At 39.2% G+C, this 18,508-nt stretch overlaps 1 protein-coding gene across 1 annotated transcript in view; it reads left to right on the top strand.

Moving 5' to 3' along the window:
- Nucleotides 1–2,132: 2,132 nt before the first annotated feature.
- FAM20C (FAM20C golgi associated secretory pathway kinase) overlaps nt 2,133–18,508 on the top strand; it is a 135,938-nt gene continuing 119,562 nt past the window's right edge. Inside the window, exons 1-2 of the mRNA XM_075179647.1 lie at nt 2,133–3,566; nt 7,365–7,552. Of these exons, the coding sequence (XP_075035748.1) occupies nt 3,010–3,566; nt 7,365–7,552 (745 nt within the window). The 5' untranslated portion in view covers nt 2,133–3,009. The remainder of the gene's footprint in view (nt 3,567–7,364; nt 7,553–18,508) is intronic.

Raw genomic sequence — 18,508 nt, 5'->3', positions numbered from 1 at the left:
TGACTGTGTTGAAAACAGATAGGAACGTTTGTCATCACTTTTTCCATAATCTCAAACCCAGTGGAAGGAGGTCCCATCTATTACAACATATGTCATGTGTCTTCTCTGGCCCCCTTGGGCTGCCTGCAGAAATGGTGGAATCTAATTTTGTAATCTAAAAAAAGGTACAGTAAGTAAAAGTTTCCAAATAAAACTGGAATCTGGAAAGAGGTTGTTTTTAAATATGACATGATAAAGCAGAAAATATTCCTTTGTGAGCAAAGGTTTACTGTAAGGCAGTGGTTATCCAAATGCAGCGTAACTACAAGTATCAGCATGCCCTGTTAGCCCCTTGCTGATAATACAGACAGGTCTACTTGAAGGCAGAGGTAGGATGTATGTGACTCTCTGTCAGGGAACGCTGGGACTTGTAGTCACCCAACAGCTGGAGAGCCAGGTCTTGCCTAACCTAACACCATTCTAAGGTAATGGCCACACTGTTGAGATTTGTGTGTTTTGGGGTGGAGGGGTTCGGTCTTAAAGGAGAGGAATAATTGTGCACAATTCACACTCCTACCTGCTAATCTGCAAAGCGTTTGTGTAGCAACAAATGGTCCAGTTACCGAGGTGCAAAATTATGCTTCCACTAAGAGCAGCATATAATCTCTGCGACCTTATAAAACATTGGAGTTATGTGAAATAACATTTTTTGCTTATAAATCTTTATTCCAAAAAAAAGTAACACGAATTTCTTAATAAAAAAAGACAGTGTGCGTAGAAACCAGCATTGAGACTATGCAACGTGTAGTTTCACTTTGAGCAATTATTCTTAGAACCAACTGTTCTGCCAAGAATCAGGCGTATGTGGAGACCGGTTTATTAAAATAATCACATTGTAAACAGTTTATGTTTTGACCTATTTGATTCAGTACCAGTGATGCAATTAAGAATAATGCTATCAGGAACTAATTTTTATTGAAATTTGATATTATTTGCAGACATAATAGTTTCTGAGAATAATGAGAGTATAAGGAGTATAATATAAATTTGCGGATGTCGCTGGGTAATTCAAAGAGGCACGTGCTCTGCAGATAGTCAGTGGCTTTAAGTCCTGTACAGTGTATTAAAGTGTAAGTGGATTTGTCTCCGAAATAATAAAAAAAATAGTTCCATAGTGTCATATACTGCATATTAAATGCATGCACTACCATTCAAGATCATAGTATTATTTTTTGAATGGTTCCCGTTATTAATAAACGTTAGAGTTTGGCAAGCTGTGGTTATCCTGCTATTGTGAAACTACAGCTCCGCCCGAGCATGCAGCCAGCGCCAGGCAGATCATGATGGTACAGCTAGCGAGAGACTGCCACAGCCTGGAGGGACAAACTGACCAGGATGGAGAGAGGAGAGAAAAAGGTATATAAAAATAGAATACATAGAATAGACAGATAGATAGACAGACAGACAGACAGATAGATAGATAGATAGATAGGTATGAGATAGATAGATAGATATGAGATAGACAGATAGATAGACAGACAGATAGATAGATAGATAGATAGATAGATAGATATGAGATAGATAGATATATTATAATAGTTGGATAGATGCAAGTTCTGGAACGTACTCAGTATGTAAGCGAACACCTGTCAATCATGAAGGAACCTTTGGAAACTGTGGGCTCCCTTCATAGTGATTAGCTAATGCACTTCAGAAGTGGTTTCTTTTTGCCTTACAGGATATATAATAACTGCTAACGGCCATATAATATGAAAGAGTGGGGTACTGAGAATAATTTCCTCCCATGTTATAAATGAAAATATAAAAAAAAACTGTTCTGAGCTATGATGTGGAAATAAGCGTGCTCAGTACCATCCGAAAGTGCACAGTAACGTATCTGAGAATCAGACTGTACCATTGTTAGAAAGAAAAGAAAAAAAAATGATTAGCATGAATGTCTTTGCAAACCTTTAGAAACTGACGCCCTCTCCTTGTTCTAGCTGGAGCTGCAGAGAGGAAAAATCTATCACGAGAAATAGAAGAGAAAAAAAGATTTACTTTTGGTCTAGCCCTGTCCTGTTACTATCACTGTAGCGTTTATTTAGCCAATCTGCTAACTGTGACGTGCAGAAGGCTGGCTTCGTGGCTTGCTCATAATATTTAACACACCCACTGAAGGCAGGGGCTGCAGCACTGCTAGTTCAACCAGTCTACTGCTTTCAACTGAAAGGGGATTTCACTCTACACCTGCCAAAGACCTTCCCTGCTCCCTTTCACCTACATTCTGTCCCTTTTCTTTTCTCTCCCTCCTACGGTACCTTCTAAAGTATTCAAGCTGTCATGAACCTAGGAATTAAATGATTGCCAAGAAGCCAGCACAATCCCTGCTTTCTCTAATACTCCGCTCTTTTGTGCAATATCCAGCTTTGTGTTGCAGAAATGTCCACAGGCAGCCAGTGCTGCTTGGATGCAGGATCAGACAGACCTGATTTGTGACAGCCCACTGGATCCTCAGCAGGAACTGGTGAGAGAAGATATCTGGATCGTACTGTAAAGAGAACTTATCCTAAACAAATGGTGTTGAGAATCCTGCAGAATTGGATAGTCCTGCTGTTGTACCAAGGGGTCAGCTCACTGAGGATGGGAAGCAGAGCTGTGTGCTATCCAGCCAGGCATTCCGGATTGTTTTATTTATCTCATAAAACCATGCTTTTCCCCTGCTAATTTTCTTTTCCTACATTCCACTGACTCCTGCTATTCAAATCAATCATTCATCCATTTAAATGTCCCTTTTGCAATAAGGCTGCAACTAAACTGTAGACATCTGTTAGGTTTTGTTTATTATTTTATGTTTTTATTTATAAGTACAATATTGAACACAGTAGTTTAGCAGAGATTACTTTGTGATCTTGAGATTATTTTGTATATGTTACTGAGCTTTTTCTGTGAAAGAGCTTTTTATAAGTTTAGTGCAAAAAAAACAAAATAATATATAATAAATAAAAGAGCAAGAATTAAAATCTTGCAAAGATGAAGATGATATTAGTTCGCAAGTTCAGGGTGTTGATACTGATGGTGTTTTTAATTGCTTGCACAATGCATATTATGATAGATTTATTACCAAAGCTGGAAAAGAGATCTGCCAGGAGTGATGGAGAGGTAGGATGCTCCTGTTCTCACAACCTGAATGATGATACCCAGGGCTGGGGGAAGCAAAGACCCAAAAACACAGCTGAATCAGGATGGCCTAATAAACACACATTAAGGATTCTACAGGATTTCAGCAGTGACCCCAGCTCCAATCTTACGTCGCATTCATTAGAGAAAATCACTGGAATAATGGACAAAAATGAGTCTTTTAAAAAACTGGACCACCGTCAAATTGACAAAGACTTGAACGATAAGCAACTGATCCAAGATGGGAGTATAAACAAGGCAAAGTCTGGTGTTGGTTACTCTAGGCTGGCAGCCCTATTTCAGCATCCTCTATTCAAAAGTGCTATTCCTGAGCTGACTGAAGATGATGTCTTGTTTAATGTGAACAGTGATATCAGATTTAACCCCAAAGCTGCTGAAAACCAGGAATGGTAAGTGTCTGAACCTAGATGACTAATCTTTATTAAGATTACGCACAAGTTATTCACTGGAAGCATATTATGTGGGTAACCCTAGTATATTGATATTGTGTTCATAATTATGGACTTAGTATCGATAATGCACACGTTCGGGGCATAGAATGTTATGTTATTATTTAATTATAGCTATGATGTTGACATCTTTACTATAATATTATGATCATGTCTCAAGAGGAGGAAAAACAATAATATTTTAATATACAGGCATAATTGCCTGCAGAATGCAAGATCTTAGAGGATATTACATGAGAACAATCCCGCAATTACATGTATAGACTTGCATTATGGGATTTTGTTTATCTCATCATTGAGGAAAGGTAAGTAGGTCAATCTCTCGGGGTCACTGCTAGCACTGAGGACAGCCACAAGTAATTTAGGACAGCATAATGCTTCCACTCACCAGGTTTTGTATACTAAGCAAATGGGAAGAATTGTGTAACAGACAAGTCAACTTTAACCTTTTTGTTCTTATGACAGAGTACAGATAAATAATCTTGTAGCCAAACTGATAATATGCTCGGTTTTTTTAACACAGTATTTTAATTTTTAACCAGAGCACATCATTTTTTGTTTTCTGTATTTTTTTTTTTAAAAAAAACCCTTTTAACTTCATCACCACTGTTCCTTGACACAGTAACGGTTAAGGTGGCTGAACAATAGGCGGAACAATATGAAAGCAATTATAGTAACAAAACAAGCCATAATAAAAGCATCAGGTTAGCTGACTGTAGAACAATAGCACCCTCTTCCAAGCAATGTGACTTCGCATTGTCTTAAACAGATGCATTATACTTTTCTATGGACGAACGAGATAATTGAAGGATCCAAGTCTTAATTAAAGTCAGAGGCAGGTCCAATATAGACAATCATCTATTCATACCACAATGCCCTTTAAATGGGACCAGTCTGGCTCTTCAGATGTTCTTTGATGTCACAGCATATTATTATCTTATATGATAAGACAGGTTGTGTTTGTAGAATCTCACATACAAATGTTATTCCACATGTGCAGATATCGCCCCTCCTGCTTGCATAGACATTTTTTTTTTTTTTTGCAAAAAAGCTAATGGCTTATAGATTATAGAGGTTGAGTAATTGAAAATAAAATTTGAGCTGTTAGCTCTTAATTGCTTTTACCTGCCATGCCCTGAAGGTTAATTCACTTACTATTTGTTTTTACCATCTTGTGTAATACAAGGCCTCATGTAGTAAGCCTTAGGCCTCTGTAATAGTGACAATGATTAAAATCTATACATAAATGGGCAGATGGTGTGCTACTTATTAATTCATTTTTATTCCGCCACTTGCGGTGTTCATTAAACCACTGGGCTTTGGAAGTGTACCTGTTGTAAAAATAATAGTCCTGACTTTTTTTTGTATGAAACTACCCACAGCTATTAACCTAAAGAAAATGCATGAATATATTATGACATTATTATAGGTATACCAGGTCAGCCATATAAAATCTGGACACATGAGAAGTACACATGCTTCATGGCTGTGCAGCAGTTAGTTGACATGCATAAACCATTGTAAAAAGGATGCATGATCTAATTGCAGTACAGTCATGCTGGATGTATATTTCATATGTGGATGTATTTACGGGGGCTGCTTTGGTACCATTGACATAGATAGCCCCCAAGCTGTTACCTGTACTACTAATGTGACTCATCCTTTGATCAAAAGGGAAAGTGAGATCTTTGGGTCATGAATGGAGGAGTGAAGGTGGTTAGGGGTCTACATATCATTGGGTGCAGTAACTATAATTATGTATTGCTGCAAATCGCGGCGATGCATAATAAAGTACCAACGCTACTTTGCTGAGGCTGCTCTGGGGGCTCAATCGAAGACCCCCTTCCTCCACAATAATTATTTCCTATTCAGGAGGTAGTGCCATGTGCACGAGCCGCTAGCATCAACACATGTGCCTAGCGCTTTGACACATGAGGAATCAGCTGGATCCCGTGCTGAAGTCAAAATAAAGTCAAGTACTTTGCTGTGCAAAACCTTTTACCTGCGTTGACGCCGGCAGTTTGTCTGTTTACCGCTAGTTAAACAGACCCCTATATCTGAATGTATTAATCTATGCATATTAGAAACTCATAGATCCACATAAAGATCATCCCTTTTTGCTTTTTCACACTAGGGATTTGCAATCTATTACGTCTCTAACATCACCAGACAATACTGCCTGATAGATTTTGTTTTGCTTGGGCTTATATTGAACCCTTATTTTCTGAATTTCTGCAATTCTGAGCTTGCACACAAAGTTTTACAAGGGCTCCATTCCAGTTCACCCACCGTACCTGTGCTGTTGGAAACGGGAGGATGTGTTGTTGGTTATAGGGCATTTGGAGGGTAAAGACAGTTGACCTCATGTGGCGTTGGATGCAATTGCCCTCTAAACCGATGGCGCATATTCACATTCTACATTATATGCTGAGTCTAACATGTCTCAGCTGATCTTCATAATTATCAGTTTATAACTTACACTAGGGCTAGATCACCCGCAATGGACATGTTTCCTGACAATCATATCTGCATCTGTATCCAGGTCTACATCAATCGCATAGCACTAATTATACATTGTACACCCAATACCTTCCCCGATCCGCCTTTATAAGCGTAAGGTTTTGTATACGCAAGATGCGACTGACTCCACATACTGATGCAAGCATAAGTCTTTTTGTGTGTATTGAAATTCGTATTTTACAGCACATAAATGGACTTGCATCCAATTCTACATGAGGCTGCTGTAGTCAGTGCATACATGTATTCTATATTGACTACAGTTGTACACAGTAGGAGGTATATTTACTAAACTGTAGGTTTGATAAAGTGGAGATGTTACCTATTGCAAATCAGATTCTATATTTTGTAGAATGTACTAAATGAATGCTAACTAGATTCTAATTGGTTGCTATAGGCAACATCTCCACTTTTTCAAACCCACAGTTTAGTAAATATACCCCTAGGAGTAGGTTGGCTTGGCCTTGTCTGTAGTACTACCTACAGTTACGATAGGGGATTTCTTTAGATTGAAAGAAAAGATTGAATAGAACCTACCCAGAAAAATAAAGGATTATGGGTGATAGTCTATAAAAGTGTTGTCTTACCTTTTCTTTAGGTGTGTCTGTCTTTCTACTGCATATTCCACCACATTATACTGCCATTTGTCCCGCCACGTCTACGATGAACAATGATGGTTTACTTAACACCACAATAAAACTCCACATTTGTGCAATAAAAATGATAATAAATTAAAAATGTAGCAGATTATCCTGCCTAAAGACAACATAGAATCACTAGAAATCTCTACTTTCTTAAGAAATCACATACAAAAAGTACAAGAATATAGTGTAAAATGGTGTAGCCATTCCATAAAATGCATTTTTAAGGACATTTTCAGATTCCTCCTCATTTTTAAAATACTGTCATAGTACAGTCCTGTATTACAATCCAGCTAAGTTAGCATTATTTATAAATATCGTTTGCAGACACCGCTATTATCAGCAGACATATGTACTACTTCAAACCACTTGTCACCGTTGCTAACCAAGTATCTCCCAGCTTTGCATTTGGTCATTGAAGGAAAATATATTATGTCTGCTATTCCTTTGAATAGTCAATTTGTAAAACATTGCACAGTATGGGCCATTGTTCTTTTTGTCATCAGTATTAAATCATGTCCATAGACCGCAAGCAGAGTTCCTGTATAAATTCATATTATGGATCTTTTTCTCACAATAGGCAAAATGTAGCAAATGAAGGGAACGTGGAGGAAGAATTCTTGCCTACTGGAGAAGCTCATGTAGACTCCTATCCAAACTGGTTAAAGTTTCACATTGGAATCAATCGGTATGAGTTGTATTCCAGCCAGAATCCGGCAATAGGAGCCTTACTGCAAGACCTTACCAGCCAGAAGATCACTAGTGTTGGTAAGTGGATTGTATAGTTACTTATGTGACTCTGTGGTGATAGGACAATATACTGTAAATAAACACACACACACCACATAGGTGAAGTGGTCAAGCATTGGGGGGGGATCATTTTGGCCCCTCCACCCATAAGTGCAATGCCTTGATTGCATCATCGCGTCACGAGAGTTGGGGGCCAAAATGACGCAATTCATGGAGAACATGGCATTAAGGGCCCCAGTCCCACTCACTTCACTAGGAAGGATGCAGGATGATTGCTGCTCCCCCGGGAGTCCGGGAGAACTACTCGGAATTTGGGAGTCTACCGGATATTCCGGGAGAGTAGGCAAGTATAACACGCACACACACACACACACACACACTACAATGTAAAAATACAATGTGCTCCCTCTATATATGTAATTGATAAGCAGGCCACTCTCTTGAATCACTCACTAGTGTTGAGAAGTGGAATGCAAAACTTTATACAGGCCAAAACTGCTATCAAGTTTTATAAGTAGTATTATGGACAGAATTGTGATTTTGGAAAACTTGACTAATGCCTTGGCTTGCCTAACTTGACATATGTGAATAATTAGAATAATATACTTTATCTGAAAAACAATAGGTAACTGATGAAACAGATATGTTTTAAGAAGCAATAACTTAAACATTTGGTTGTAACGGCATCATGGGTCATGAAACTGGCTTCCTTACAATATAGGTCCGACATGGCTGAAAACAGATTCAAACCTTAACTCCATAGACTAACTTCCTTGGTGGCAGTATGTGTCTCTTCATTGCTGCAAAGCTCAGGGTGGATAGAAAAGTAGAGACATCTTTTTCCTTCTTGCTTAAATATGACTCAGTACAACACATGAGATGACATGATACATATCTGACATTCATACAGTATACTCTTAGACATCTTTAGGAAATTGTTGCCAAACTGAGCTTATGTACAGCAGGGAGATAGTTGCATAAGAACACAAAGTGCACAAAACCTAATTTTCTGTAACAGTGTATGTTTTAAGCATGTGCCCGCATGGCGTGTAGTCACATTGCATAAGCGTGTTTCCAAGCTTAGAAATGTTAATTTATGCTAATGCAGAAAATCAAAAGTAGGCAATTCTACGCATTTATCCTCAAGCTAATTTGTTATTTTGTACTGATATAAGTATGCAGTTTCATGAATAAAGTAAGGATAACATTGAAATCAGGGTTAAAGTCAACATTATGCCATGAACCACATAAAATAAATTGAGTATCTACTTAAGCTCCAAATCATATAATAATTAGCACCTAACAGGTTAAAATGCTGCCTTCCATGGACCTCATTTAGAGTCGGATGCAAAGTCCGTTTCAGGCGCATCCAACAAAAAAACACTACCACGCATGTGCAGAAAGCACCAAATCCGCCTGCATCTTGGCCGCAATTAACACTTGCGACAGCTTGCGGCTCACTACGAGAGAATGGGAGGAACGCGGAATTGTGAAGGCGTGACCATGTAAATACATCCTAGTCGCAGTGAGGCGCAGACGCAACACACATCAAAACAGGGCTAAAGCTGTGCGGTAGGAATTAGGTGGCGCAAGCGTTAGCTGGCTGCAGGAACTGCTCGCAGCTCCATAGGGTATTAAGAGTGGGACGCAACTGGGGTTGCTTGCCACTGGTAATACCCTACCAAGCTGCGGCACACTCCCACTCCAACACTTCTTAAACGGACTTTGCGTCCGACTCTAAATGAGGTCCCATAAGTTTAACTGAAGGTAGTATTAACCCTTTGCCCCCAGAAAGTATTTTTGCTTGACTAAGATTCTCTAAGTAATAATGACATGTTATTATAAAGCTCTGTGTGAAGATAGAAAGCATACCTGCAGGTATATGTTACAGAATAAAATAAATTAGTGTACGAGTATATACTTAATACATAACGTTATTAAGCAGAGGATTTCTGTTCATGCTCTCAAACCCGGCAAGTATGGTATTGAAAACTTCACTCATTTTCTTGGTGTGAGCAAAAAGTGAGTGATCATTATTACCAAAGCACAACGCATGATGCTACTACTGCCCCTCACGGCCAATTGAATGGGCCCCATTAACTGTGGTGAGTAAGCATAGATTGTTGTGCAGCTGCTCAATACTGTATAATAGAGAACATTTCCAGCAACAAAAATTTCCAGGGACAAATCTTTATCACTTGGAACTGTGCCTGGAAATTAGGAACAGTTGGCAAGGTTTGGAAATGGGAATTTGCCTCTGTAGTGTAGGCTTTAGCTTCACTAAATTGATAACATGACCGTTCATTAAATGGATACTTTAGGCTATATTGTCATAAATATTGGTTCCATCCTAAATAGGCTGTCTACACTGTGTACCAAATATGGGCAGACATTTGTAGTTCTATAATATTATGGTGGAAGTATTACAGATATGATGTGATCCAAAGTAACCAATCAGATGCTTGCTTTCCTTAGCCTCACAGAGATGAGATATCTGATTGGTTGCTCTGGGTACTTTACAGCCTGCTGTTAAATGATTAATAAAGATTTAAAGCGCTGATAAAAGAAACTCAGCAGGTGTTGTGATTATCACATATTCTGCCATTTGTCATTTCTCAACAGAAAAAAAAAAGTTCTGCTAACCTACAAGGCGTATGCAAATCATAGCAGTCTTTCAGGAATGCATTCTGTAATTTTACACTCAAATTCACCCTTTGTACCTGAGGACCGTCTGTATTTATTTCCCTTGTCTGTGTATTTTGCCATTTATTGACATAGATAGTGTCAAAGGGAAACAGCAATGTTGGGAGCTGACGTCTATCTTGGATCTGTCTACCCCTGACTGGTAATGATGCTGATTGAATAAACCACACATTTAGCTGTGATGTTACCAAGCAGGCATAAATTCCAATTTGTAGAAATTCACCTTGCAACACTTCTGAGCCCAGTGTGAAAACACTCAGAGATATGTTTAAATAGAATACGGCACATGGCATATATTTCACTTCTGTAGATAGAAATTAGATGAAGTAGCAGGGTTTTGTAGACTTATGCTACCTTGGACATATGTAAATAATGACTTAACTTTTATAAGGTATCCGTAAAGGCCCATTTACCCACTGGTCTTTGTCTTGCATTAAACAATGCAAGTACAATTTCCAGTGAAACAACATGTCAAATGGAAGAGAGTGCAATTTGATTGTTAAGAGCAGTGCCGTAATGAGGGTGGTGCGGGCGGTGCCGTCGCCCAGGGCGCAAAGCCAAGGGGGTGCAGCAGCCGCCCGCTACAGCCTTCAGCCCTTAAGTTCCGCTTAAGGGCTGAAGAGAGAGAGAGATTTAACTTACCAGAGTTTGATGCTTCAGCCGTTAAGTTCCGCCGTGGAAGTGGAATTTGCGGTCCAAATGCCGAACTTCCTGTCAGTGGAACGCACATGCGTTCCACGGCGGAACTTAACGGCTGAAGCATCAAACTCCGGTAAGTTAAAATCCCTCTCTCTTTCTCTCCTCCTACCCCCCCCCCCCCCCCTCCCCACTCCCACCTCCCTCCTTAGATGTCTCGCCCAGGGCACCAAAATGTATAGTTACGGCACTGGTTAAGAGCACTTTTATTTTGCGTTCCGGAAGTCATTGTCTAGTTGTCCACAATGGGTTCAGTTGCGGTAAACGCAAGTGAATGAAGCGGGCAGCATTCTAAAAAAATGCAACATCACCGCAACACTCCTGAATGTGAGTAACATTGTGAGTTGGTATGGTGCCATTGGAAACAATGGTTTCCATTTCCACACCTGGTTTCGTACATTGTTTTAGCATTAAGGGGCATATTCAATTTACTTTGTGGTCCGAGGTTACATGTGGCTGCGCATGTAAAGTGATAATATAGTATCGCAACATTGCAGATTTCCCTTTGCAACCCTATGGGGTGCGCACAGAAATCTGCGATGTTGCGGTAATGGAACTTTCACTGCAAGCGCTGCAAAGTTATTTGAATACGCCCCTTAAAATGCTAGTACAAATGGCACACAATTGACACCAGTGGGTGAGGTATTACACTGTAAAGACGCAATATTTTTATTTGATTTACTGACAGTTGAGGATATTTCTATATACTCTCTGGTTCCTTTATATTTCTATTAGCCTTTGTAAAGAAACAGTATAAGGGTAAGAGCACACGGACATTTTTTCCTGCGTCTTAAAAAGAAATGGACCAGAAAATGCAGATAATATGATGAAAATAATAACAATGCACATAGACTGTTGTTGCTGCTTTTTCTCCTTCCGTCTGTTCTTGCTAGTCTAGTTTTTATCCATATTATTTCTACTACTGAGTCTATATATCTGAAAAACACAATATGCATTTTTAATCAGTTATAATGAGTATTTAAAATGTGGTTCATATGCAAAAAAAAAACACATTAAGAAGGCAAAGCATAAAACATATGTAAAAGACATCATACTTTACAGAAAACACAATAAAACAAATGTTTTGTTTAACAAAACAAATAATATTTGTATAAATAAACAATATGCATTTTAAGATGTGTTTTTTATGGTAAACAAAAACCCAAGGCACAGGGCATTGAAGCTTGCATCAATTATAGATCAAAGTAGTACTTCTAGCCTTGACTTTAATTCACCACACTCACCATGTTGTGTAGTCCTACTATTGACCTCTGTGTTATGTCGCCTTACACTACCTCTATGTTGCGTAGCACAAGCAATACAGCCCCACAGACCACCAAATAATACAGCCTCAGTGATCACCAAACAATGCAGTCCTACTGACCACCAAATAATACAGCCTCAATGATCACCAAACAATGCAGTCCTACTGACCACCAAATAATACAGCCTCAATGATCACCAAACAATGCAGTCCTACTGACCACCAAATAATACAGCCTCAATGATCACCAAACAATGCAGTCCTACTGACCACCACATAATACAGCCTCAATGATCACCAAACAATGCAGTCCTACTGACCACCAAATAATAAATTCCGACTAACCACCAAATACTACAGCCCCACTGACCACCAAGTTATGTAGCTCTGACCTCTGTTATGTATCATTTCACTGCTATGGTAGTCTCCTTGATTTGACTCAGAAATGTGTGCGTGTATGTATATATATATATATATATATAGTACTAAGTATGTACTGTCCTGCACAGTATTAAATGTGTTTGAACTCACCGTCAAGATGAGACGGATAACTTGTTGGTCAGACTTTGTGAAGCATTATGTCTTCATATGATTCATATATAAGAACTCAGTAATACAGAGGTATTGATATGCATTTAGAGCCTCATTTAAAGGCAGCAGTGAATTCAGCTACAAAATGCAGTTTTACCATATTTAAAATGCACAGCCAGGTTTAGAGATGGGAGTGGGACGTGTCCTAGGTCAACTGTAAACCACAGTGTTAAAATATATTGCACAGTATGTGTGTGCTACATGCAAATGTGGAACCATATTTCCTGCATGCAATTAAAAATGACATTTGTAGATGTTGCATCGCAACATGATTTGTCCAGGGGCAAACTTGCAGCATTTTGCTTGTTTTGCTCAGAACTCTATGAGGCCCATGATGTTGGTTTACTGGTTCTTTTAAGAACCTCATCAGCTTGTACCACATTTATAGTGGTCAGCATGTGATCGTCCCTGTCAGCAAGGGAAATCTCTTATCACTATCAAGGTTTGCAAGGGCTGATGGAAATCAATGACAATCACATGAACATCCTTATAAAGTCGCTACACTGCTTCCTCTATCTGAATTTGTGGTTTTCTCTGCAGTATCAAAGCTGGACATCTGCTCAACAAAATGTTAATATCAAACAGCTGCTTACAGATAGGGAATGTATCCTACAATGGAGTCTTTCCAAGATGAGTCACTATATTCTGTATGGAATTATAAAACCAACACCCCTCTGAGAATTGTATAAGGACAGGCTAAAATGTAGCCCAATCATGTGAAAAGTTTCCCTGCCCAATAAATTAAATTCTCATGCAAAATCTATTAGCAAATGCTTTGCACGGCCTTTCAGTTTTACACCCTTGGTTTGTTTTTTTTATCTTAAAGCAGCAATAAAAGATAAGTTTTTCTTTAAGTAGCAAATTGAGTAACCTTTAAGCATGCAAGTTATGTTTCTTAGCTATCCTCCTACAAATTATTATCTCATTTTCAAATGCTTTCTGGTTGGCAAAACAAAAATCACTGCCATGCACAACCATGTCAGTCTCCTCCACTGACACAGGCTCACAGCTCTCAGCATGCCATGTGGTTGCAGAGGGGGGAGAAGGAGGATATTTCAGTGCAGGCTGAGCTCAGAGGGGTGTTCCAAAGCTTCTCTGCTTATTACATCATGTGCCATTCGACTGTGGTTGCCATGGTAGTCCAGAATCATTAAACATTAATTGCAACCCTGTATCTCACTCTTGCCCTGTTAATTGCAACCCTCTATCTCACTCGTGCCCTGTTAAATATTATCTCTTAACAATGACAGGTGACTTTTAGGAGCAATTTACTATAAAAGTCATGTCGGGATAACGCATTCAATAGGAGGCTGTCCTGGTGCTGACTCTTCTGTAATGAAGACTCAGGGTTCTGACCCGGAGTTTTTACTGCACATGTGTGGCCTAGGTTGTCAAAAAGCGTTATGAAGATCCCTCCCCTGCGATGCTCTCCCCATAGGATTGAAATGCTAACGCCCGCCATCGGGGTCAAGTTCCGAAAAGCTTTTTGGAGCTTGATACCTTTGTCCACATTGCAGAACCCATTGAGCATTATTGAGACTGCGGTATTATATGGTAATTTGCCTAATGCAGGAGATATCTCTGATATTTCCTGTGTTAGGCTTTTGCTAACAGTCGGTTTACTTAGAAATGCCTAAACCATGCAGAGAAAAGCCATTTCCACAAGATTTAGGGCTTGATATTTAGGCCCCATATTGATTTATGTTAAAAAAAAGCAACTGATTTTTTTCATGAGATTTCTGCTTCAAAAGTGTACCCAGGCTGTAGTATGCAAATAAGAGGAAGCAAATAGATGCAACAGTATTCTAGTGGTATAAAAAGATATGTATTGATTCTGTTGATTGCGTTATTGTTGCTAATTACTAGCCCTTAATGACGATACAAAAAAATTGGTCATTTGTTATTGCCTACTGAATCTCGTTTTTGTTCTTCTTGCAATGTTTGTTTATATATTTGACTTGGACGTGCTATGGGATTTATGTATCCTTCTCTCTCTATGTCACAGTCCCGTTCCCCTGTTTTCTATATTCTGGACTGACCTTTCAAAATAAAGAACAATAAAAGCAAAAAGAAACATATTGAGACTATACAAAAGGCCATTGCAACAGTTTATTTACTGATTTTAGCTTATTATATTGACTAATTACTTATTTTGAAAATTATATGTGCTTAGTATTACAAAAAAAACTAAAAAATTGTAACGAGTGCCTAAAATGCTTTGTTGGGTCTGTTGAAATGCAATGGATCTCAATGAGCGAGCGCTTTCAGCGAATTGGACGCTTGTTCAGAAGATTGCTGTTGTAATTTATTTTAAAACGCTCCAGTGATTAAAGTTCTTGTATGACATTGTCTCAGTATTACTCATACAAATGAATTATTTTGATTTGGGCCAAATAGACGTTGTACTTTATATGTGTCTTTTAATGTGCTCAAGTGCCACTCCTCTTAGTTATAAGCATCACCTAGTTATTTGATAATATTAATACTGTTTTTTTCGTTGTCTCTAGATGTAGTAATATATAATATAGAGAAAATAAGTACTGCTCTTTTCCATTCTGGAGCGTCCCCATGTGGCAGTAAAACTAGGTTTGCCCTTCAATGTAGTGTGTGCAGTTCACATGCAGCTAATAGGCACCTGACGTCTTCGCATGCATTTACGAATGTGTCCAGAACGCAATTTGTACACAGCCCCTCCTTACTCCAGACACCACCAGCTTTGTGCGCGCTGTGGCTCCTCACGGCCCTCCTGGGCTGAGTGAGTCGCGGTAATGACGGATATCAGAACCTGAAAATGGTCCCGGTAAGAGATCCATAAAACCCATACCCATTATATCAATATAATATAAATACAACATACATGTTTTTAAAATAAAATTAAAATAAACAACTCTCCCCAAGCCCATTTTTGCCTATTTTTAATCCAATTGGATCTTCTAATTGTATTCCGATGGGATCTTCCTAATTTGGAATCCATGGGGAATCTTCTTATTGTAACTCAGTGTCATATTCATCATTTGTAATCCAGAAGAAAGCTTCTAGTTTTAATTCTTCATAAATTAATCAGGAGAAAATCTTTTTATAGTCTAAGGGGAATCTTTCTTCTTGTAACCAAGGAAATAAAAATAAAAAAACACAATGGGTGACGTAAACTAATTGCTAAAAGCACCCCAACACCCACAGAATAACATAACAATTAACTGAATCTCTATTGATATGGGGAAAACAAAAATGTTGTGCAGCTCCGTCCATGTCAATGGTCCATTCATTTCAATAGCTTATTAATTTCAGTGGTGTTCAGTGATTTAAGCACCCCCTAACCATAGGTGCCTTAGGCAACCACATAAGTTCACCCAATGATAGTGCCAGCCCTGCTCTGAGACTCTCTGTAAGTAAGTAACTTTTAAAACAGTTAATTATATTACTGGGCTATTCAATGTTACTCTATGGTGAGGAGGGGGCATATAGTGTTATGCTTTCAATTTGACTGCATAAACTACAAAAAAACTACATAAGTTAATTAAGTTCACCCAGTTTCTTCTTCAGCCTCTGTGCCCTGCTCATGACAGCTGGACAGCTATTTATAAATATAAGCGCCTGTTTCATAGAAGTTGTGTCTATTTAAGTACATTTCTGCTTTGTGGTTCAGTGAATGACTTAGTGTTTTTAAGTCAACCAGTGACTGGGGAAAAATATTGCAACACTCACATATTGTGGATGCAGCTCGGCAGCAGAAATCACAACACAGGGAAATCTTACCATGGTCCAAAATGAAAAAAACACAAAGAATATAATTTTAAGGGGTTCTTCCATTGCAATGAAGTCTTAAAAGTGTATTGCAGTGCCCATACCCAAATTCCACCCGTGTTAACTTGTCTGTATGAACCAAGCTTGTTCTGTCTATATACAATTTCATCATACGTACCAACGTACCATACGTACCGTACTTTTTTAAAGTTCCTTCCGGGAGATCTCAGGCAGGGGGGCGTGGTTGGAGGGCGGGTGAATCGCGTCATTTTGGCCCCGCCCCCGCGACCAAATGACGTTTTTGTCGTGGGGGGCGGTGCCAAAACGACCCGATTCACCGTGAGTTATTTTGACAGTAAGAGGTCGTTTGCGGGATATTTGCCTGCTCTCCCGGGAGTCCGGGAGATCTACCTAATTTTCGGGAGTCTCCCGGACATTCCGGGAGAGATGGCAAGTATGAGACAGCTGTTAGATAAATTGTAATGGTGAAGGCAGCCCCTGTAACATCCACAAAGTTTACTTTGCAATCCCCCTTTAAAAATCCTGCACTTGCAGTGAGTAGAGTGGACACTCCCGTCCTTAAAATGTGCTGAATAATAAAGGAAAACCTGGAAATATTTAGCTAGCTGGATCAGATCTGCCTCTGTAATGAGCAAAGAGTTTATAGAACACTGGAGCAGGCAGACGGAGCAGCATTGATTTGGCAGCAAGGAGCGGATAGCTTCCAAAGAGCAGCTTCTTCATTGAGTAAACAACACTGTTATCTTATTAAAAGACGGAGAAAGTGTGGTCTCCAAACTTGTTGTAAAACTTAGTGAAATATGGTATCATTGATTTGTTTATGGAGAGAGGAGGCAGTAAACCTGCCTAGAACTAGCAGATTGATTACCATTGCAGTGATGAATGAACAAGAGGGGCCTTTCAATACACAAAACAAAAGTGGTTTGAATTCTGTAATGTTTTTTGCTGTTGGAATAAAGAGTAATCTTGTCTCAGAAAAGCACATGATTGATATATATATATATATATATATATATATATATATTGTTGTGCAAAATGCTGTGGTCTTGTGATTCTTTTGCATACTGTGTGTGCTGGGATTAGTGTACAATCAAATATGTGAAAGCCTGAGGCCTCCATAAATGGAAGACACAACAACATGATTTTGTCTCTTTTGTACGGGCCCATAGACAGCTGCATTAATTTAATACAGTACACAGATGTACTAAATAGTATTTATTTCTGAGCAGGGCTTGTTTAGCCACCAGGCTGTAAATCAGTTTGTAGGTTCAGCGTCTGCATCTGCTTTTTTCATAGTTAATTATAGCCGTCATTTAGGACCTCATTTAGAGTCGGACGCAAAGTCCGTGTAAGGAGTGTAGGAGTGGGAGTGTGCCGCAGCTTGGTGGGGTATTACGAGTAGCAACCCAATTTGCGTCCCACTCTTAATACCCTATGGAGCTGCGAGCAGTTCCTGCAGCTAGCTAACGCTTGCGCCACCTAATTCCTACCGCACAGCTTTAGCCCTGTTTTGACGTGTGTTGCGTCTGCGCCTCACTGCGACTAGGATGTATTTACATGGTCACGCCTTCACAATTCCTCGTTCCTCCCATTCTCTCGTAGTGAGTCGCAAGCTGTCACAAGTGTTAAATGCATCCAAGATGCAGGCGGATTTGGTGCTTTCTGCCCATGCGTGGTAGTGTTTTTTGGTTAGATGCGCCTAAAACGGACTTTGCATCCGACTCTAAATGAGGTCCTTAAAGCCTACCTCTCTTCTATGTAAAGTGGACGTGGCCATTTTGTGGGAGGAGCCAATGTTCAGCTTGTCAACCCACGTATGTAGTGAGTGTATTCTCATGAGCATTTGTTCTGCCCAGTCAGGTACACTTTAATGTGTATATTTGTCAAAGCAAAGCCAACCTTAAGAGTGTGAACCCAAAAATTATACTTAGCTGATGGTCCACATATGTATTTGT

Source organism: Mixophyes fleayi, chromosome 7, assembly GCF_038048845.1.
Source record: "Mixophyes fleayi isolate aMixFle1 chromosome 7, aMixFle1.hap1, whole genome shotgun sequence".
Classification (NCBI taxonomy): domain Eukaryota; kingdom Metazoa; phylum Chordata; class Amphibia; order Anura; family Limnodynastidae; genus Mixophyes; species Mixophyes fleayi.
This window is presented reverse-complemented; position numbering and strand designations above follow the sequence as displayed.